The 24044-nt window shown below is 46.2% G+C and overlaps 1 protein-coding gene across 4 annotated transcripts in view; it reads left to right on the top strand.

Moving 5' to 3' along the window:
- The window catches only part of LOC121569423 (phospholipid phosphatase-related protein type 5-like), a 64263-nt gene that overhangs the window by 15948 nt on the left and 24271 nt on the right, over positions 1-24044 (top strand). For 3 of the 4 annotated variants that reach the window (XM_045221254.1, XM_041880367.2, XM_045221255.1), the window contains exon 3: positions 17435-17623. The exons of the other annotated variant lie outside the window; for it this stretch is intronic. In XM_045221254.1, the coding sequence (XP_045077189.1) occupies positions 17435-17623 (189 nt within the window). The remainder of the gene's footprint in view (positions 1-17434; positions 17624-24044) is intronic. 4 annotated transcript variants of the gene reach the window in all.

Here is a 24044-nt window from a genome sequence, read left to right as displayed (position 1 = left end):
GTACTGAAAAAGCGTGTGTGAGCAAGGCGGCCTACAAACCTGACTCAGTTACACCAGCTCTGTCAGGAGGAATGGGCCAAAATTCACCCAGTTTATTGTGGGAAGCTTGTGGAAGGCTACATGAAATGTTTGACCCAAGTTAAACAATTTAAAGGCAATGCTACCAAATACTAATTTAGTGTATGTAAACTTCTGACCCACTGGGAATGTGATGAAAGAAAAAAAACCTCTACTGTTATTCTGACATTTCACATTCTTAAAAAGAAGTGGTGATCCTCACTGACCTAAGACAGGAATTGTGAAAAACTGAGTTTAAATGTATTTGGCTAAGGTGTATGTAAACTTCCGACTTCAACTGTATATAGCCAAGTTATTGTTACTCATTGTGTATTTATTATTACTTTTATTATTACGATTTTTACTTTTCTATTATTTCTCTATTTTCTTTAACTCTGCATTGTTGGGAAGGGCCTGTAAGTAAGCATTTCACTGTTAGTCTGCACCTGTTGTTTACGAAGTATGCGATGAATAAAATTGTATTTGTTTAGAATCTAGATCTGTCTCTTTACCCTACAAAAGTATCTCTCCTGGACCTAGTTTGTGTCATCAAAGAGGCTCTAAGGCATTCCTGATTGGAGCATTCTACCATGTTGCATTCAGGAAGTGGGTGATTGCTGTCTCTGTAGCCAGCTGTCAATCAATCTTCTGTGAATGTGGTCACTTAGTATCACTTCGTCAAAGTTCCCCATCCTTTTAGGCTTTCATTTATAATACCTCATTTGTGATTAAATGTGTTTCAAAACATAGAATATATGGAAACACCTTAAGCAGTTGAATGCATACAGTAGGGAAAAAAAAGTATTTAGTCAGCCACCAATTGTGCAAGTTCTCCCACTTAAAAAGATGAGAGAGGCCTGTAATTTTCATCATAGGTACGCGTCAACTATGACAGACAAATTGAGAAAAATATCCAGAAAATCACATTGTAGGATTTTTTATGAATTTATTTGCAAATTATGGTGGAAAATAAGTATTTTGTCACCTACAAACAAGCACGATTTCTGGCTCTCACAGACCTGTAACTTCTTCTTTAAGAGGCTCCTCTGTCCTCCACTCGTTACCTGTATTAATGGCACCTGTTTGAACTTGTTATCAGTATAAAAGACACCTGTCCACAACCTCAAACAGTCACACTCCAAACTCCACTATGGCCAAGACCAAAGAGCTGTCAAAGGACACCAGAAACAAAATTGTAGACCTGCACCAGGCTGGGAAGACTGAATCTGCAATAGGTAAGCAGCTTGGTTTGAAGAAATCAACTGTGGGAGCAATTATTAGGAAATAGAAGACATACAAGACCACTGATAATCTCCCTCGATCTGGGGCTCCACGCAAGATCTCACCCCGTGGGGTCAAAATGATCACAAGAACGGTGAGCAAAAATCCCAGAACCACACGGGGGGACCTAGTGAATGACCTGCAGAGAGCTGGGACCAAAGTAACAAAGCCTACCATCAGTAACACACTACGCCGCCAGGGACTCAAATCCTGCAGTGCCAGACGTGTCCCCCTGCTTAAGCCAGTACATGTCCAGGCCCGTCTGAAGTTTGCTAGAGTGCATTTGGATGATCCAGAAGAGGATTGGGAGAATGTCATATGGTCAGATGAAACCAAAATAGAACTTCTTGGTAAAAACTCAACTCGTCGTGTTTGGAGGACAAAGAATGCTGAGTTGCATCCAATGAACACCATACCTAATGTGAAGCATGGGGGTGGAAACATCATGCTTTGGGTCTGTTTTTCTGCAAAGGGACCAGGACGACTGATCCGTGTAAAGGAAAGAATGAATGGGGCCATGTATCGTGAGATTTTGAGTGAAAACCTCCTTCCATCAGCAAGGGCATTGAAGATGAAACGTGGCTGGGTCTTTCAGCATGACAATGATCCCAAACACACCGCCCGGGCAACGAAGGAGTGGCTTCGTAAGAAGCATTTCAAGGTCCTGGAGTGGCCTAGCCAGTCTCCAGATCTCAACCCCATAGAAAATCTTTGGAGGGAGTTGAAAGTCTGTGTTGCCCAGCGACAGCCCCAAAACATCACTGCTCTAGAGGAGATCTGCATGGAGGAATGGGCCAAAATACCAGCAACAGTGTGTGAAAACCTTGTGAAGACTTACAGAAAACGTTTGACCTGTGTCATTGCCAACAACGGGTATATAACAAAGTATTGAGAAACTTTTGTTTTTGACCAAATACTTATTTTCCACCATAATTTGCAAATAAATTCATTAAAAATCCTACAATGTGATTTTCTGGAAAAAAAATTCTCATTTTGTCTGTCATAGTTGACGTGTACCTATGATGAAAATTACAGGCCTCTCATCTTTTTAAGTGGGAGAACTTGCACAATTGGTGGCTGACTAAATACTTTTTTTCCCCACTGTAAGTGTCGTCCTTCAGTAATAGCTCTTTGCCTCTCTCCATAGGATACATGAGATTTGACAATAACATAGCATGTCAACTTTCTGCACTCCACTTTCTCACTCAGTAGATTTCCATACACCCAGTTCTAAAATGGTAACATGTCTAAGGATGTGTCAATATTTCAAGTTAGAACCCAACACTGTAGACTGCAGTGTCACGGATTCTGCCGAGGCTGCCCCTCCTCCTTGCTCGGGCAGCCTGCGGCGTTCGTCGTCACCGGAATACTAGCTGCTGCCTATCTATGTTATATGTGTCTATGTTGCACCTGTTGTCTATGTCACACACCTGTTTCCCATTTGTGTAATCACGCCTACCCTATTTAACCCAGGTGCTCCCAATGTGTCTTGTGCGTGGTTGTTTTTCGTTTCGTGTGTCGTTTGGTGAGCGGGTTAGTTCCTTCCTGCGTGAAGGTATTGCTGTGTTGTTTTTGTTACTCAAGTTCAGTAAAGTACGTTTCCTCGAGTTCTGTGTCCTGCACCTGACTTCGATCAACCGCATTACACTGACACTCGTTACAGAACCACGCAACATCTATGGAGTCAGCAGGTACAGCTCGTCAGTCCGAATCTATGGAGGAACGTTTTCAGCGACAGGAGAGTGTCATCCAGGCGCTCGGCACTGCCATGGAGAGGGTGATGAACACAATGGACCGTTGGGAGAGAGGTGGCCTTCCCACACCTCCTCCAACCACTCTACCACCCATACCACAGTCCACCTCTTCTCCACCTGGGCCCAGTGGGATTCGGCTCTCGTTCCCGAGGGAATATGACGGTACACCAGCCGGGTGTCAGGGTTTCCTGCTCCAGGTAGAGCTCTACCTGGCAACCATCCACCCGGCGCCCTCAGGATACGAGAGCGTGTCCGCCCTCATCTCCTGTCTGCTGGGGAAGGCGCTCGAGTGGGCCAACGCAGAGTGGGGAGGAATTGACGCTGCATCGGTCCGCTACGAGGAGTTCACCCGCCGCTTCCGGGCGGTATTCGATCATCCACCAGAGGGGAGAGCGGCGGGCGAGCGTCTGTTCCACCTAAGACAGGAGAGGAGGAGCGCCCAGGATTTTGCGCTGGAGTTCAGGACATTGGCAGCCAGCGCCGGATGGAATGAGAGGGCCCTGATCGACCACTATCGGTGCAGCCTAAGGGAGGACGTTCGGCGGGAACTGGCCTACAGGGATACCAGTCTCAATCTGGACCAACTGGTGGAGATGTCCATCAGGCTGGATAACCTGTTGGAGACCCGCGGACGTTCTGATCAGGGCTCATTCATTCCATCCCCCAGCACCTCCGACTCTACCCCCAGAGTAGAGGTGCTGCACTTAGGGAGACCAGCAGAGGGGCCGCAGAGGACACACTGCGGTTCGGTGCTGGGGAGGGTCCCCAGGGAGTCGAGGCAGTAAGCAGAGCACTGGTCGACCATCTCAGGTGAGTAGGCACCCGACTCACCCAGAGCTCCCTGTTGGTCAGTTGTTTATAGAGGTTGTGTTTCCGGAGTTTTCTCCTCATTCCCAGCATAAGGCGCTAGTAGATTCAGGCGCAGCTGGGAATTGTATTGATCGTCAATATTCTCTTAGGTTAGGGATTCCTACTGTTCGTGTTGATGTGCCTTTTCCTGTCCACGCATTAGATAGTCACCTGCTAGGGTCAGGTCTAATCCGGGAGGTTACTGCACCACTCTCTATGAGGACACAGGGGGGTCATGAGGAGAGGATTAGTCTCTATCTGATTGATTCTCCTGCGTATCCTGTTGTGTTGGTACTTCCCTGGTTAACCACTCATGATCCCACTATTTCCTGGCAACAGAGGGCTCTCAAGGGATGGTCCAGTCAGTGCTCGGGGAGGTGTGTAGGGGTTTCCTTGGGGGCTACTATGGTGGAGAGTCCAAACCAGGTCTCCACAGTGCACATTCCTTCTGAGTATGAGGATTTGGCTCTCACCTTCAGTAAGAAGAGGGCGACTAAATTACCACCCCATCGTCCAGGGGATTGTGCGATAAATCTCCAGGTAGGCGCTGCACTTCCCCGGAGTCATGTGTATCCTCTGTCACAGGCGGAGAAGGCGGCAATGGAAACATATGTCTCCGAATCGCTGAGACAGGGATACATTCGGCCTTCCACTTCACCTGTTTCCTCAAGTTTCTTTTTCGTGAAGAAGGAGGATGGTGGGTTATGCCCGTGCATTGATTACCATGGGCTTAATCAGATCACTGTCAAGTACAGCTATCCCTTACCTCTGATAGCATGTATGACGGAATCACTGCACGGAGCGTGCTTCTTCACGAAATTGGATCTCAGGAGCGCGTACAATCTGGTGCGTATTCGGGAGGGAGATGAGTGGAAGACGGCTTTCAGCACTACCTCAGGACACTATGAGTACCTCGTCATGCCATAAAGGTTGATGAATGCTCCATCAGTCTTCCAAGCCTTCGTCAATGAGATTTTCAGGGATCTGCACGGACAGGGTGTAGTGGTGTATATTGATGACATCCTCATATACTCCGCTACACGGGCCGAGCATGTGTCCCTGATGCGTAAGGTACTTGGACGACTGTTGAAGCATGACCTGTACGCCAAGGCGGAGAAATGCTTGTTCTTTCTGGAGTCCATCTCCTTCCTAGGGTACCACATGTCCGTGTCTGGGATGAAAATGGAGAGTGACCGCATTTCGGCCGTGCGTAATTGGCCGACTCCAGCCACGGTGAAGGAGGTGCAGCAATTTTTGGGATTTGCCAATTACTACCGGAGTTTTATCCGGGGCTTTGGTCAGGTAGCGGCTCCCATTACCTCCTTGCTGAAGGGGGGACCGGTGCGTTTGCGGTGGTCAGCTGTGGCGGACAGGGCTTTCAATCGTCTGAAGAGCCTGTTTACCTCGGCTCCAGTGCTGGCTCATCCGGATCCCTCCTTGGCCTTCACGGTTGAGGTGGACGCGTCGGAGGCTGGGATAGGTGCTGTATTTTCCCAGCGCTCGGGCACACCACCCAAGCTCCGCCCCTGTGCGTTCTTTTCTAAGAAGCTCAGTCCGGCGGAGCGCAACTATGATGTGGGGGACCGAGAGCTGTTGGCCGTGGTCCAAGCCCTGAAAACGTGGAGACATTGGCTTGAGGGGGCTAACCACCCTTTTCTCATTTTGACTGACCACCGCAATCTGGAGTACATCCGGGCGGCGAAGAGACACCCTCGCCAGGCAAGGAAGGTGGTCAATGTTTCTCACCCATTTTTGTTTCACCCTTTCGTACAGGCCAGGCTCCCAGAATGCTAAGGCAGATGCTCTGTCCCGACTGTATGACACGGAGGAGTGTTCCGTGGAGCCCACTCCCATACTTCCGGCGTCGTGTCTGGTGGCACCGGTGGTGTGGGAGGTGGACACGGACATCGAGCGGGCGTTGCGTAACGAACCCACTCCTCCCCAGTGTCCAGAGGGTCGTGTGTACGTTCCGCTGGAGGTCCGCGATTGGTTGATCTATTGGGCTCACACGTCACCCTCCGCTGGTCATCCTGGTATCGGTCGGACAGTGCATTGTCTTAGTGGGAAGTACTGGTGGCCCACCTTAGCTAAGGACGTGAGGGTTTATGTTTCTTCCTGCTCGGTGTGCGCCCAGTGTAAGGCTCCTAGACACCTGCCCAGAGGGAAATTGCAACCCCTACCCGTTCCACAATGACCGTGGTCCCACCTATCGGTGGATTTCGTGACGGATCTTCCTCCCTCACAAGGGAATACCACGATCCTGGTCATTGTGCATCGGTTTTCTAAGTCCTGCTGCCTCATTCCTCTGCCCGGTCTCCCTACGGCCCTACAGACTGCTGAGGCCCTGTTTACACACGTCTTCCGGCACTATGGGATACCTGAGGATAGTGTCTGATCGGGGTTCCCAGTTCACCTCGAGGGTTTGGAGGGCGTTCATGGAACGTCTGGGAGTCTCGGTCAGCCTTACCTAAGGGTTTCACCCCAACAGTAACGGGCAGGTGGAGAGAGTCAACCAGGAGGTGGGTAGGTTTCTGAGGTCGTATTGTCAGGACCTTACTTCTTTCCAGTATTTATTAGGTTATCAGCCGGTTCTGGCACCTTGGTATCAGAGCCAGATCGAGGCACCTGCAGTGGATGAATGGTTTTGGCGCTCGCAGGAGACCTGGAACGCTGCCCATGTGTATGCACCGGGGGACCGGGTCTGGCTCTCGACCTGAAACCTGCCCCTTCGCCTGCCCTGCCGGAAGCTGGGTCGGCGGTTTGTGGGGCCTTTCAAAGTATTGAGGAGATTGAACGAGGTATGTTATAGGTTACAGCTTCCTCCTGAGTATTGTATTAACCCCTCGTTCCATGTGTCTCTCCTCAGGCCGGTGGTAGCTGGTCCACTCCAGGAGTCTGAGATACGGGAGGTCCCTCCGGCCCCACTGGACATTGAGGGGGCACCGGCGCACTCGGTCCGTTCCATCTTAGATTCGAGGCGTCGGGTGGGAGGCCTGTGTCGACGCTAAGTCTGGAGCCGCGCGTCGGGGTAGAGGGTGGGGGGTGTACTGTCACGGATTCTGCCGAGGCTGCTCCTCCTCCTTGCTCGGCGTTCGTCGTCACTGGAATACTAGCTGCTGCCGATCTATGTTATACGTGTCTATGTTGCACCTGTTGTCTATGTCACACACCTGTTTCCCATTTGTGTAATCACGCCTACCCTATTTAACCCAGGTGCTCCCAATGTGTCTTGTGCGTGGTTGTTTTTCGTTTCGTGTGTCGTTTGGTGAGCGGGTTAGTTCCTTCCTGCGTGAAGGTATTGCTGTGTTGTTTTCGTTACTCAAGTTCAGTAAAGTACGTTTCCTCGAGTTCTGTGTCCTGCGCCTGACTTCGATCCACCGCATTACACTGACACTCGTTACATGCAGCTTTTTATGCTATTCCTGTAATTACATATTTATAAAGGACCTGCAATGTAAAGATTGTATAAACCTTTAGTCACGTCATTTGCAGGTGAGTGTGTCTACACTCATAAGAAGCAGGTACTGTGATATGTGCTATAGCAGTAATGTACAGTACCAGTCAAAAGTTTGGACGCCTACTCATTCAAGTGATTTTCTTTATTTTTTTACTATTTTCTACATTGTAGAATAGTAGTGAAGACATCAAAACTAAGAAATACCACATATGGAATCATGTAGTAACCAAAAAAGTGTTAAACAAATCAAAATATATTTAATATTTGAGATTCTTCAAATAGCCACCCTTTGCCTTGATGACAGCTTTACACACTCTTGGCATTCTCTCAACCAGCTTCACCTGGAATGCTTTTCCAACAAGTCTTGTAGGAGTTCCCACATATGCTGAGCACTTGTTGGCTGCTTTTCCTTCACTCTGCGGTCTGACTCATCCCAAACCATCTCAATTGGGTTGATGTCGGGGGATTGTGAAGGCCAGGTCATCTGATGCAGCACTCCATCACTCTACTTCTTGGTAAAATAGCCCTTACACAGCCTGGAGGTGTGTTGGGTCATTGTCCTGTTGAAAAACAAATGATAGTCTCACTAAGCCCAAACCAGATGGGATGGCATATCGCTGTAGAATGCTGTGGTAGCCATGCTGGTTAAGTGTGCCTTGAATTCTAAATAAATCACAGACAGTGTCACCAGCAAAGCACCTCCACACAATAACACCTCCTCCTCCATGCTTTATGGTGGGAACTACACATGCGGAGATCATCCGTTCACCCACACCGCGTGTCACGAAGCCACGGCGGTTGGAACCAAAAATCTCAAATTTGGACTCCAGACCAAAGGACACATTTCCACCAGTCTAATGTCCATTGCTCGTGTTTCTTGGCCCAAGCAGGTCTCTTCTTCTTATTGGTGTCCTTTAGTAGTGGTTTCTTTGCAGCAATTCGACCATGAAGGCCTGATTCACACAGTCCCCTCTGAACAGTTGATGTTGAGGTGTGTCTATGACTTGAACTCTGTGAAGCATTTATTTGGGCTGCAATTTCTGAGGCTGGTAACTCTAATGAACTGATCCTCTGCAGCAGAGGTAACTCTGGGTCTCACATTCTTGTGGCGGTCCACATGAGAGCCAGTTTCATCATAGCACTTGATGTTTTTTGCGACTGCACTTGAAGAAACTTTCAACGTTCTTGAAATTTTCCGGGTTGACTGACCTTCATGTCTTAAAGTAATTATAGACTGTCGTTTCTCTTTGCTTATTTCAGCTTTTCTTGCCATAATATGGACTTGATCTTTTACCAAATAGGGCTATCTTCGGTATACCCCCCCTACCTTGTCACAGCACTACTGATTTTACATTTTAGTCATTTAGCAGATGCTCTTATCCAGAGCGACTTACAGCTAGTGCATACATTTTTTGTATTTTTTATCATACTGGCCCCCCTGTGGGAATCGAACCCACAACCCTGGCATTGCAAGTGCCATGCTCTACCAACTGAGCTACACGGGGCCCAAACACATTAATCGTCTCAAACGCATTAAGAAGGAAATAAATTCCACAAATTAACTTTTAAGAAATCACACCTGTTAATTTAAATGCATTCCAGGTGACTACCTCATGAAGCTGGTTGAGAGAATGCCAAGAGTGTGCAAAGCTGTCATCAAGGCAAAGGGTGGCTATTTGTAGAATATCAAATATATTTTGATTTGTTTTACACTTTTCTGGTTACTGGTTATGATTCCGTTTGTGTTATTTCATAGTTTTGATGTCTTCACTGATGTCTTCACTTTTGATGTCTTCACTAACATTCTACAATGTAAAAAATAGTACAAATAAAGAAAAACCCTTGAATGAGTAGGTGTGTCTAAACTTTTGACTGATAGTGTATATGTTTTTACAGTGTAATCTGTGTAATGTGGGTACAGGGTCTCCTCCCTGGTCCCGCGCTCTGCAGGGGTGTGGATCTGACTGCACATTTACACCCAGTGATCCAGACCCCCCTGTGTGTTGGTCTGTGGGTCTGTTTACCAGCCATTATAACCCAGTTTACAGCCCCACCCATCCTCACTTAGTGTAAGACAGAGACATCACTGGGACAATAGAGGAACTATACTGAAAATAGGGCGAGAGGGGGAAATCAGAGGCTAAGATAAGAGTTACATGGAAAAGAAAGAGTGGTTGGGAGAGCGAGTGAAGATTTGAAAAGCAGAAACAGAGAGAAAGAGATATTTAAAGAAGGAGCCCGAGAGATGTTTTCTGGAGGACGATCAAAGCTCAGCTCACATCTCTCGCTCTTGTACCCATTCTACTCTCCCCCTCCTCAACTCTCTCACACAGATCGGTCATCTCTCTCTTTCGCTCTCTTCCTCTTTCTCTCTCTTCCTCTCTCTCGCTCTTACTCTCTCTCCCTCTCTCTTTTTCTCACACACACAGCCCTGAAAGCATGCCAAACTACCATCCTCTCCATGCTACAGTACCTCTCGTATGCCAGTTTCACTCTCCTCCATCTCTCTTCCCTCACCTCCTCTCAACCTTTCTCTTTTCCTGTCCCCTCCACTCCCCCGCCATCCCGTCCTCTTTCCTCCCTCCATCCTTGTACACCTCCTCTTCCTCTGCTTTCCTTTCTTCCTCCCACCACTGGGATCTGTACAGCCCCAACAATGCACAGTGAGACATACTTCTTGTTCATTTACTCTCCCATCTCTCCTCATCCATTTATTTTTCTTCCTCCATCTCCGTTATTTTACTCTCTCATGCTTTCATGCTCTCTCGCTCTCTCGCTCTCGTTCTCTCTCTGTCTCGCTGTCTCTCTCTCTCTGTCTCTCTCTCGCTGTCTCTCTGTCTCTCTCTCGCTGTCTCTCTCTCGCTGTCTCTCTCTCTCTCACTCACAAACACACACACACGTTTCTATTGACTATTTTCTGCTCTGTCAAATACTCACATGATCAGCTTCTGGCTGACAGAATGAACAAAAAATATTATCTCTAATGTAGCTAGCTATTCATCATGTGAGTCTGATAGATGTTGAGATGGATCTTGTGAAAGAAATGAAGACAAAGAGAGAGAAGGGTGGAAAAAAATTAAGAGTAGAATTTTCTCTAATCAATCTATCTCCATATTTCCAGCCACACTAAACTCCCATTCAGCTCACATGTTTGACTGGCACAGGCCTGAGATCAGGATTAGACCACATCCCTGCCAACTCCAACTGTAGTCTGTAGACTGAGCTATAATTAACACTGACCTGCTGTCAGCTACATGGATGGCAACATCTACCTAGGAGAGATTCGGTTGTTGACACACAATAAGAGTATAGCAAGTTGTACATGATGAGGGCAACACCAACTCCTTAGACCTGAGGATGCCAGAGACAACAGTCTGTGTGTTGTTGCATCATGTCTTATAGTGTGGAGGGCAGGAGTGATCTCTCTTCTCCACATGCATTGGTCAGTACCCTGGAGAGGGGTGTGTGTTTTTAAAGGTTACACAACATCCATTTGAGCCCCCCCTCCCAGCCCACTTTACAGTCAGTTACAGAGGAGCCTCCCAGCCCAGCATGCGATTCAGCACACACACAAACACACACACACACCAAACACACCACATACACAAACACACACACAACACACACTTGTATCCGAGTGGCACAGCGGTCTAAGGCACTGCATCTCAGTGCTTGAGGCGTCACTACAGACCCCCTGGTTAGATTCCAGGCTGTATCACAACCGGCCGTGATTGGGAGTCCCAATGGACGGCACACAATTGGCACAGCGTCGTCCGGGTTTGGCCGGTGTAGGCCGTCATTGTAAATAATAATTTGTTCTTAAATGACTTGCCTAGTTAAATAAAGGTAAAATAAAAAAAATTAAAAGGTAAGCAAGTTGAAGTGAATTTTCTAAGTGAATCAGAAAATAATGTGTTATTGTGCCCTCATCTGTTATTGTGCCCTGTACCCGCACCGTAAGAGCTGGTCTCAGTGAATGTTATTTTTGTGACTGTGGAGGGTGGAGAGGGGGAGAGAGGGGGCTTCTGCTGCTACCACCACCACCCCCAGCCCTGCACCTGTTCCCTGCATTCCCCCTACTCTCTCCCCAGGTCTCCTGTCATGTCTGGGCGGTTCAACGTAGCGTGTGTGATGGCAGTAGAGTGGAAGGCTGTTGGGGGCTCCTAATGGACAGCATGTGTTTGACGTGGGCCCCTGTGCCCAGCTCTCCATCTGAACCCACCCACCCCTCCCAGCAAAACACAAAACTGCTCTTTCAGAGTACACTGCTTTGACAGCACCAAGGGATCCTCTGTAGCTCAATTGGTAGAGCATGGCGCTTGTAACGCCAGGGTAGTGGGTTCGATCCCCGGGACCACCCATACGTAAAAATGTATGCACACATGACTGTAAGTCGCTTTTGATAAAAGCGTCTGCTAAATGGCATATTATTATTATTAAGGGACATGGCTGTTCCTCCTGAGAATAACATACTGTACGTTGAGACAAAACTATGTACAAATATTTCAGCTGACTTTCAGTCGCCTGCCTTGTCTATTGGAGTGAGGAGGACCCTGTGTTAGAGTGTGGTGGTCAGTGGTAGAGCATCACACTACACAGTATGAGGATTTCCCCTGCCATCGTCCACTCAGCATGGGAGTCCATCTGCAAAGTTGTCCTCTCAGTGGGGGGTGAGGTCTGTCAGCAGAGCTTGGAGTGATGGAGCAAGGTTAGACCATGTACTGTAAGATGGAGGGAGAGAATGCATGATACATGGAGGCAGAGAAAAGCACTCTGAAAAGCAACCTGAATCTCTACAGATGTAGGATCTTAATTTCATCACTATTTTGTTGCTGAGAATTTTCCTGCACAGCAGGAAATCAAATAAAATAAAATGGTGTTTGTCACATGCGCCGAATACAACAGGTGTAGACCTTACAGTGAAATGCTTACTTACAAGCCATTAACCAACAATGCAGTTTTAAGAAACAATACCCCCAAAAATCACAAAAAAATACAATATAAAATCATACGAAATAAAAGTAACAAATAATTAAAGAGCAGCAGTAAAAATAACAATAGCGAGGCTATATACAGGGGGTACCGATACAGAGTCAATGTGCGGGGGCACCGGTTAGTCAAGGTAATTGAGGTAATATGTACATGTAGGTAAAGTTATTAAAGTGATTATGCATAGATAATAATAATAAACAGAGAGTAGCAGCATCGTAAAAGAGTATGGGTAGCCATTTGATTAGATGTTCAGGAGTCTTATGCAAACTTGTAGTGTATTTGAGTTTTAAAAAGGCTTCTAAAGTTTGTCATTTCCACTTAGAAATGTTAGCCTTGATTTGCCCTAAAGAAAAGTGTATCAACCCCTACAAAAATGTCCATTAATTAAATAATGTTGCTGCAGGATTATTTTCCTGCTGTGGAAACTGCCTCAAATCAAGATCCTACATCTGTAGCCAGCAACAGAGGGTTGGTTTTTAATCCCCCGTAACATTCAAAAAAACTTGATATAACACAGGTTGTTTACAGGCCTGCTTACACATGAATGGCACACACACACGTAAGGAATAGTATATTATGTACTCTTTAGGGAGATACACTGAGTGTACAAAACCTTAGGAACACCTGCTTTTTCCATGACATAGACTGACCAGGTGAATCCAGGTGAAAGCTATGATCCCTTATATTCAATCAGTGTAGATGAAGGGGAGGAGACAGGTTAAATCATGCTTTTTTTAAGCCTTGAGACAGTTGAGACATGGATTGTGTATGTGTTCCATTCAGACGTTGAAGGGGCAAAATAAAATATTTAAGGGCCTTTGAACGGAGTTGCACCCGGAGTCGCACCCGTTTGAGTGTGTCAAGAACTGCAACGCTGCTGGGTTTTTCATGCTCAACAGTTTCCCGTGTGTATCAAGAATGGTCCACAACCTTGTAGAGTCCATGCCCCGACGAATCAAGGCTGTTCTGAGGGCAAAAGGAGGTGCAACTCAGTATTAGGAAGGTGTTCCTGATGTTTGTACACTCAGTGTCAACAGTGCACCCTTACCAACCCATTAAACGTCTTGATCTGAGATCTCAGAGTTATTGTATCATTGTTATAGGGAACATGGATTAAAAAAATTTAAGGAAAGGAAAGAAATTAAATAAAAAGAACAGATTTAGGATTACATCCAAGGATTAGGATTGTGGAGTTAGGATTATGATCAATGTTTTATCTGGAAGCTTAGTGTGAGACTGATGGAGTATTCCCTGAGTTTAGTGGCGTGGTCTAAATGGTTTCTTCAAGTACTTTATGTCTTTCTGGTCTGTCCTGAACTTGTAAACACAGATGTACTGCTATTAAATATTCACCAGAGTTAAAACATTCTATGTTAGAGAACAGCAGGGAAAATACGAGTGGATGAGAGATGGAGAACAATAAACCCTGAGGGGAGACTGAGGGGAAAGTAAAGGTTAAGATTTGAGGATGATGAAGAAAGACGGGACATAAAAAGGGACATGTTGAAAGGAAAATATATACACACAATGTGAAATTCCTAACTTCATACATAAGCAAGGAGGTGGAACAGTAATTTCAGAAAAGGGCAGAATTGCTTCCTGTCTGTGTCATCTTGAATACTGGTGCTGTGAGGATGTGTATGACATGCCAGCCTTTGTTGCAAAGGTGAACGGCAGGGTAACTGCTACTCAAACTGTGGTCATTGAAGGTAATGGGAATCATGTCCCCCTGTGTTTGAGTCCTAACAAAGCAAGATCCCAAGCAAGAAAAGTATCCCTCTGTGAGGGATGCAGGTAATTTTGAAACGATTCCACCACAAATAACACATAACAGCGCTAGAACAACACCAAAGTGGGACTAGCTAGCACAATAGCTCCCTGAAAATCACCTGATCAGGAAAACATAGTTCTATAACTGGATAACCACAGTCAAGATACCTGAGCGAATGTCCACTTGCTCAGACACAGGAAACAAAATAGTTTCAAATGTAGAGCTTTTAAACTATTCAGCCTTATGAAACATGCTTAATAACTTCAATTACCTTGAGGGAAATGAAGAGGACACCATTTTAACATTCATCACATTAGATTGTCCCTGGCCACGACCCAGAAGTGTGTGACTATGAATAGAGGAAGAGCTTTCTTGTTGGGTAGGTGTTGGGCGCTGCGCTCTGTGGGTGGTCCTCAGCTAGCTCCACGTCAATTAACACTTAATGAGCTTAGAATAGAGGAGAAGAGGCGCCTGTCACTCTGCAGTGGGCAAGTTCTTCTTCTAAAAAAACTCCATCCCACCTGAACAGGCTGAAATTCCAAGCATTTTTTGTTTTCAAACAGCTCTTACACAATAAGTGCATTATCATCATTTTCACAATTTCAGATTGTTATTTCAACCTCATAGTGTGGAAATATCAATTAAAAAACTGGAAAATTTAGTTGTTTAACTGTATTGCCCTTTTAATGGATTATCTTCATACTGGCTGATAGTAAAAGGGACCTGTCCACATTGTAAACAGTACTGCCATGTTTCACATTGTGACCATCAAATCACAGGTGAGGAATTATGACTGACCAGGGATTGGTTAACAGGAGTTCTGACAGCAGCACAGCTGCACCAGTCAGATACAAGCACATTGGTGTGTGTGAGAGAGCGAGATACTGTAGACAGTAATTGAGTGTGAGAGAGGGAGGTAGAGAGAGACAGAGAGAGGTTGAGGAGGTCTCAGGGTGTAAATAATATGTCTGAACATCACCGGTCCAACGAGTCAGATGAAAGTGAGACTGCCACAAAAAACAACAAACCCACAACTGGATTTGGACAAGAGGGCACCTGAATGGGCAAAATGTCCTCACTACTGCACTGTACTGTACTGTGTCTTATTGAGCTGTGTACTGCTAATGACACAATGCCATATATTTTCTCATATGCCTTTAAAATGTATTACTGTGAGACGGACGGTTCTCAGAATGTAATGATTCAAATCCAACCCAGATCCCTCCCAGATCATATGTAAAATAATGGTACAGGAAAATGAGATGACTCACTCCTACTTCAAAATATCTCTGTTTCTCTCCAGGCTGTTGGGGATAAAGATACACAGTGAGGGAATAACATTGGCTTGGGATTGTGATAAGTCGGGGGCTTTGGAATCATTGTTGATAAGATAATGATGTATCTGGAATAGCCTTCATTATTGCAGATGTGTTACTTAAACATAAGCCTACTCTGCATACTCATTGTCAGGATATAAAATACAGTTAATTAACAGTATAAGTTAATATAACGCCAATTATAAAGTATATGAGGTTATGTTTATCTATTATGTATCTTTCAGTGTTGCTGCTGGTCATCATTAGTTCTTCATTACTCTTACAATGGTCTCCCTTTAATCATTCTGAATGAGGACAAGGTCACGCTAACCTAAATATACTATACCTCCATACTTTATGCAATCATAAATCCTGCTGAGAGGAAATGAAATTGCACAATATTGTGAACTCATCTCTACCGTTATATTCTTCACCATGACAACCGCACATGGCATAACATGTCTCTCTCTCAAGGGAGGGTAGAGAGAGTGAAGACGATTCTGAACAAAGAAAAAACTGGCATTTTGTTTATAAATATCTGAGTACCCTGGTGTGTGTGTGTGTGTGTGTGTGTGTGTGTGTGGACGTGTTTAACAAACAAAAATTTGACCAACTGGGGACATTTTGTTAGTCCCCACGAGGTCAAATGCTATTTCTAGGGGGTTTAGGGTTAAGGTTAGAATTAGTGTTAGGGTTAGAATTACGTTAAGGGTTAGGAGCTAGGGATAGTTTTAGGGTTAGGAGCTAGGGCTAGGTTTAGGGTTAGGGTTAAGGTTAGGTTTTTGGGTTGGGGTTAAGGTTAGGGTAAGGGTAAGAGTACGGGTTAGGGTTAGGGAAAATAGGATTTTGAATGGGACTGAATTGTGTGTCCCCACAAGGTTAGCTGTACAAGACTGTATGTGTGTGTGTATGTGTGTGTGTGTGTGTGTGTGTGTGTGTGTGTGTATCGCAGATGTCTGCAGTGTCTATGGTCAGAGGGAGTTGTAGCACAGATAACATCCTAAGGGAGAGTGAAGCTGAAACATGTCCCCTAGCCCAGCACCATGTCCCTAGCTAAGTCTCCCTCTCAGGGGATGTGGAAGGGAAGGGGCTAAGGTGATACAGCTAGGATGTGTTGTGTGGATTTGAGTTATAAAGTCAGATGCAGCTCCATTCCACCATACTACTGTACAATGTATATTCCATGTGATACAAAAAGTCATGGAAAATTATATTTTGGTCTATTCAAGATGGGGGGAAATATTACATGTAGACACCATTTTCGTAATTTATTTTTACTGTAGGACGATTCGCAACTGAGTTGATATCTCAGTAGTGTATTATTATCTCTGATCCATGGATCTGCCTAGATAAGTAAAACCCTGGATTCAGACTTTGAACATGTCACAGGGGATGTCAGCTCATATAACTGGTTTGGATGATGCTTACGATCACATTCACACTACTTTTCACACACAGCATCCAAAAATACACCCACTGCTCCTCCGTAGTAGACTCAGGCGCGCCGGCACCGATACCAATGCAAGCAGTTCCCCCTCTCCCTCTCCCTCTATCTCACACTCTTTTCACCCTCCTCACTCCCAGTCTCTCTTTCGCTCTCTGACATTCTTTGTTTTCTTTCTTCATGTTGCAGTAGAAATCTATTTTTTTCTGTCTTTATTCCATCTTTCTCCTCTCTCCTGTAGATGCTCCCTTCTCTCGCTCTCTTCCTCCAGCTTTCTCTCTCTCTCTCTCTCTCGCTCTCTCTCTCTCTCTGTCTCATGCTGCACTGGTCAGGCTTACAGTAGGTGCTCTCTCCCTCTATTGATCTCTTCACCGGACCTCTCTCTCCCTCCCATCACTCCTATGCCTCTCTCCGTGGATGAGGGGAACCGGGACTTGACTCTCCCTCCTTCCTCTCCTCCTCCACCTCCTCCTCCTCTTATTGCCTAACGTGGGGATCATGTTCTATTTCCAGCTGGTGATCATGGCAGGGACGGTTCTCCTGGCGTACTACTTTGAGTACACAGACACGTTCCCCGTTCACATCCAGGGTTTCTTCTGCTACGACAAGACGTTCTCCAAGCCCTACCCCGGCCCGGATGAAACCAGCAAGATACCACCACTGCTGGTCTACTCCCTGGTTACAGGCATCCCCTGCTTCACGGTAAGACCATGTGGTTAATCCTGTGTGTGGGGGGGGGGGGGCTTTGGCGATGAAGACAACTTGTCAGTGTGGGCGTGAGAGCATGGGTTAATGCATGGGTGGTATTCCAAGGGGGTGCGTTTGAGTAGCTGGATGTGTTTTGTATGTGTGGCATTCCAAGGGGGTGCGTTTGAGTAGCTGGATGTGTTTGTATGTTTACCCGATCCTATTTATTTGTTTGTGTCTCAGAGGGGAGGGGCTATGGTTCTGTATATTACCATTTGTCATTTGTCTGAATGTTGGATCCTGTCTGTCATTTGGTGAGTCAAAGCATCTCCAGTGTGTCTCTGCTTTATGACAGACAGGGTGAACAGATTGGTGAGCCGCGTGGAGCCCCCTCCCTCCATTTCAGAGCCTTTCCCAGAAAAATTTGTGTGTGTGTGTGTGTGTGTGTGTGTCTCTGTGTGTGTGTCTCTGTGTGTGTGTGTGTGTGTGTGTGTGTGTGTGTGTGTGTGTGTGTGTGTGTGGTAAGCCAGGGAGAAGAGCTCAGGCCTGTGGAGAGAGCTGTGTATGGACAGACATAAATAGAGATTGAGTGAAGATAGTCACACCACGTAAAGATGTAATGGAAACAGACAGAGTCGGGGGAACGACTGTGAGAGAGTGAGAAAGCAGAACATGGAAACAGAAAAGTTTTAGAGGCTGTGAGGGTGATAAGGTCAGTGGGTTTTATTTGAAAGAGACAGAGAAATAGACAGAAGGTCCATTGAATGGAGATGGGGGAAGATGAGAGACAATAAAGAGAGACAAAGAACCACAGAGATGGTAGATGAAAAAGAGATGGCAATGTGGATGGAAGGATAGCAATGTTGTGGAGCTGTCAGTGTGAGAGATTCAGTGGGCGTAAAACATGGAGCACCTGGCACTGAACAACACAGGCCAAACCTGCTTCCTTGTTTCAGACAACAGATAATACCGGACGTAGCTGAAAACCATCTCAGTCTACACAATAAAACAGCTGTAATGTACTTTAATCAAGATTTGACCTGGGTCAAGCCTCATTACACTGCATCAGAGCCAAAACCTGACCTAACCTTAACTGACAGGGGCCAAACACTTAACCAGTGGGCAAGCATATTCATGACACCTCCCACCTATAGTACCTCTGTGATTTTGTTGTTGACTCTAGTCTAGAGGCATTTGATCCCTTTTCCAAACAGCTAGTGCACCAGTCAGTCCTTTACCTTTGCTTGTTGGCCAGTGTATTTGGGTAAGTGCCAGTCCTCCAGGGCCAGTGGCACTATCCTCCTCACTTGTCCCCCCAGGGGTCCCCTCTTTCCTAATTAAAGTAGTCAGTCATCCCTTGAAGTCTCAGCTCTGCATTAGCTACCGATCCCCCGCTTAGAGGCCAACAGTATCAACACAGACCAAATAGGGAACTTTGTTTGGCCACTTTCACGGCTCGTGACTTTCAGTTGGTGCTTGTTGATAATTTACCCCTTTTCCCAGAATTCTGCATTATGTATGATAGTCCTGTGGCAGCAGCATTTAGGGACAGTACAGTGATAAGGTTACAGATCTCATGGCTGTTTTATGTACAACGCTTTGAGGTCAAGTGTTGGTCACCAGTCCAGTGGTTAGACCTAGTATGTGTAGAAATGACACATTGTAGGGCCTCCCGAGTGGCGCAGTGGTCTAAGGCACTATATCACAGCGCTTGAGGCGTCACTAAAGACCCGGGTTCGATCCCAGACTGTATCACAACCGGCTGTGATCTGGAGTCCCATAGGGCGGCGTGCAATTGGCCCAGTGCCGGCGGGGCTTTACTTACATTTACATTTTAGTCATTTAGCAGACGCTCTTATCCAGAGCGACTTACAGTTAGTGCATACATTTTTATTTTTTTATTTTTATTTTTTCATACCCCCTGTGGGAAACGAACCCACAACCCAGGCGTTGCAAACACCATGCTCTATCTACTGAGCTACATCCCTGCCGGCCATTCCCTCCCCTACCCTGGACGACGCTGGGCCAATTGCGCGCCGCCCCATGGGTCTCCCGGTCGCGGCCGGCTACGACAGAGCCTGGATTCGAACCAGGATCTCTAGTGGCACAGCTAGCACTGCGATGCAGTGCCTTAGACCACTGCGCCACTCGGGAGACTTGCGCTCTTGTGGCAGGCCGGGCGCCTGCAGGCTGGCCTCTGACACATTGGTGTGGCTGGGTTAAGGCAGGTCATGTTGCAGCGATGAGACAAGATCGAAAAGGGGGGTAAAATATTTTTTGCTACAAAATTAATACAAAAAGGACACATTGTGAAGATGTAGTGTCAGCATCCAGTGGGCTCCACTGGAAAGGTGTTGTGAGTGATCTAGGGAAAAGTGTGAAAAAGAAGTGTGAGGGTGGATGATGAATGGGCTGTAGTTGTTGTCATGATGAGATAATGACAGGATCCTCTACACCAGGGTTTCCCCACTCCAACAGCACACATTTTTGCCGTAGTCCTGTAAAAACACACCTCATTTAACTCATTGAGGGCTTGATGATTAGTTGACAAGTTGAATCAGGTGTGCTTGTCCAGGGTTGCAATAAAATGTGGGTGCTGGAGGAGCAGGGGTGGGAAACTCTGCTTTACACGGAAGCAGAGCTGAATCCCTGCAGGGAGCCAGACCCCATGGAGTTTACATTCAGCTGGAGTGACGTCATTCTGACGCTGGCTTTTGATTCAATGTTATCTCAAAAACACTGCTTTTGTTGTGTGTGTGTGTGTGTGTGTGTCAACTGAATTCTTCCAGAAAAATAAGTTAACTTTAAAAAGCCAGCTGCATTTATTTATATATTAATGCATTCCATCCAGTAGGATACTGTGGGCTTTTACCCCAAGGCTATTGCTGCATTTGCAGTTACTGTGGCCCCCGCTCCAAACACACATTGTCACACACATGCAAGCAAGCATGTGCACACACTTGAGTTTGGTTCATTTGTAGGGCATCTTAGAAGTAGGTCTGATGGTTAATTCCATTTTACATTTTAGTCATTAAGCAGACGCTCTTATACAGTTAGTGCATTCATCTTAAGATAGCTAGGTGGGACAACCACATCACAGGCATAGAAGGTACATTTTTCCTCAATAATGTAGCTATCAGTAGAGTCAGAGCTAGAAGGCAGGGTCAAGTGCAAGTGCTGGTTAAGTTTTGTATTAATTTATTAAAACATTTTTGGGGGGCGGGGTCGAGGTGAGGAGGAGGATTATTTAAGATACTTTTTGAAGAGGTAGGGTTTCCGATGTGTTCAGAAGATGGGCAGGGACTCTGATGTGCCAGGACAGAGAAGAGATTGAACTGGGCTGAGCAGGAGCTGCCCTCCCATAAGGGTGGGAAGGCCAAGAGACCTGAGGTGGCAGAACGGAGTGCTCGGGTTGGGGTGTAGGGTTTGAGCATAACCTGAAGGTAGGGAGGGGGGGCAGTTCCTCTTGCTGTTCCGTAGGTAAGCACCATGGTCATGTAGTGGATGCGAGCTTCGACTGGAAGCCAGTGGAGTGTGCGGAGGAGCGGGGTGACCTGAGAGAACTTGTCTTATAGTAGATTCTATCTGACAGTTGATGAGTAAATCAAATCAAATACAATTGTATTTGTCACATGTGCCGAATACAACAGGTGTAGACCTTACCGTGAAATGCTTACTTACTGTGAGGGAAAAAAGTATTTGATCCCCTGCTGATGTTGTACGTTTGCCCACTGACAAAGACATGATCAGTCTATAATTTTAATGGTAGGTTTATTTGAACAGTGAGAGACAGAATAACAACAAAAAAATCCTGAAAAACGCATATCAAAAATGTTATAAATTGATTTGCATTTTAATGAGGGAAATAAGTATTTGACCCTCCCTCAATCAGAAAGATTTCTGGCTCCCAGGTGTCTTTTATACAGGTAACGAGCTGAGATTAGGAGCACACTCTTAAAGGGAGTGCTCCTAATCTCAGCTTGTTACCTGTATAAAAGACACCTGTCCACAGAAGCAATCAATCAATCAGATTCCAAACTCTCCACCATGGCCAAGACCAAAGAGCTCTCCAAGGATATCAGGGACAAGATTGTAGACCTACACAAGGCTGGAATGGGCTACAAGACCATCGCCAAGCAGCTTGGTGAGAAGGTGACAACAGTTGGTGCGATTATTCCCAAATGGAAGAAACACAAAAGACCTGTCAATCTCCCTCGGCCTGGGGATCCATGCAAGATCTCACCTCGTGGAGTTGCAATGATCATGAGAACGGTGAGGAATCAGCCCAGAACTACACGGGAGGATCTTGTCAATGATCTCAAGGCAGCTGGGACCATAGTCACCAAGAAAACAATTGGTAACACACTACGCTGTGAAGGACTGAAATCCTGCAGCGCCTGCAAGGTCCCCCTGCTCAAGAAAGCACATATACATGCTCGATCAGAGGAGAACTGGGTGAAAGTGTTGTGGTCAGATGAGACCAAAATGGAGCTCTTTGGCATCAACTCAACTCGCCGTGTTTGGAGGAAGTGGAATGCTGCCTATGACCCCAAGAACACCATCCCCACCGTCAAACATGGAGGTGGAAACATTATGCTTTGGGGGTGTTTTTCTGCTAAGGGGACAGGACAACTTCACCGCATCAAAGGGACGATGGAAGGGGCCATGTACCGTCAAATCTTGGGTGAGAACCTCCTTCCCTCAGCCAGGGCATTGAAAATGGGTCGTGGATGGGTATTCCAGCATGACAGTGACCCAAAACACACGGCCAAGGCAACAAAGGAGTGGCTCAATAAGAAGCATATTCAGGTCCTGGAGTGGCCTAGCCAGTCTCCAGACCTTAATCCCATAGAAAATCTGTGGAGGGAGCTGAAGGTTTGAGTTGCCAAACGTCAGCCTCGAAACCTTAATAACTTGGAGAAGATCTGCAAAGAGGAGTGGGACAAAATCCCTCCTGAGATGTGTGCAAACCTGGTGGCCAACTACAAGAAACGTCTGACCTCTGTGATTGCCAACAAGGGTTTTGTCACCAAGTACTAAGTCATGTTTTGCAGAGGGGTCAAATACTTATTTCCCTCATTAAAATGCAAATCAATTTATAACATTTTTTACATGCGTTTTTTTTATTATGTTGTTGTTATTCTGTCTCTCACTGTTCAAATAAAACTACCATTAAAATTATAGACTGATCATTTCTTTGTCAGTGGGCAAACGTACAAAATCAGCAGGGGATCAAATACTTTTTTCACTCACTGCACAAACCCTTAACCAACAATGCAGTTCAAGAAAGAGTTAAGAAAATATTTACTAAATAAACTAAAGTAAAGAATAAAATAAAAAGTAACACAATAAAATAACAAGGGGGGGGGGGGCAATGTAAATAGTTCAGGTGGCCATTTGATTAATTGTTCAGCTGTCTTATGGCTTGGGGGTAGAAGCTGTTAAGGAGCCATTTGGACCTAGACTTGGCGCTCTGGTACCGCTTGCTGTGCGGTAGCAGAGAGAACAGTCTATGACTAGGGTGACTGGAGTCTTTGACAATTTTTTGGGCCTTCTTCTGACACCGCCTAGTATATAGGTCCTGGATGGCAGGAAGCTTTGCCCCAGTGATGTACTGGGCCATATGCACTACCCTCTGTAGCACCTTACGGTCGGATGGCGAGCAGTTGCCATACCAGACGGTGATGCAACCGGTCAGGATGCTCTCGATGGTGCAGCTGTAGAAACTTTTGAGGATCTGGGGACCCATGTCAAACCTATGTCAAATCTTTTCTCCTGAGGGGGAAAGGTGTTGTCATGCCCTCTTCACGACTGTCTTGGTGTGTTTGGACCATGATAGTTTGTTTGTGATGTGGACACCAAGGAACTTGAAACTCTCGACCCGCTCCACTACAGCCCCGTCGATGTTAATGGGGGCCTGTTCGGCCCTCCTTTTCCTGTAGTCCACGATCAGCTCCTTTGTCTTGCTTACATTGAGGGAGAGGTTGTTGTCCTGGCACCACACTGCCAGATCTCTGACCTCCTCCCTATTGGCTGTCTCATCGTTGTCGGTGATCAGGCCCACGACTGTTGTGTTGTCAGCAAACTTAATGATGGTGTTGGAGCCGTGCTTGGCCACGCAGTCATGGGTGAACAGGGAGTACAGGAGGGGACTAAGCACGCACCCCTGAGGGGCCCCAGTGTTGAGGATCAGCGTGGCAGATGTGTTGTTGCCTACCCTTACCACCTGGGGGTGGCCCGTCAGGAAGTCCAGGATCCAGTTGCAGACGGAGGTGTTTAGTCCCAGGGTCCTTAGCTTAGGGATGAGCTTTGTGAGCACTATGGTGTTGAACGCTGAGCTGTAGTCAATGAACAGCATTCTCACATAGGTGTTCCTTTTGTCCAGGTGGGAAAGGGCAGTGTGGAGTGCAATAGAGATTGCATCATCTGTGGATCT

The sequence above is a fragment of the Coregonus clupeaformis genome, chromosome 7, assembly GCF_020615455.1.
Source record: "Coregonus clupeaformis isolate EN_2021a chromosome 7, ASM2061545v1, whole genome shotgun sequence".
NCBI lineage: Eukaryota > Metazoa > Chordata > Actinopteri > Salmoniformes > Salmonidae > Coregonus > Coregonus clupeaformis.
This window is presented reverse-complemented; position numbering and strand designations above follow the sequence as displayed.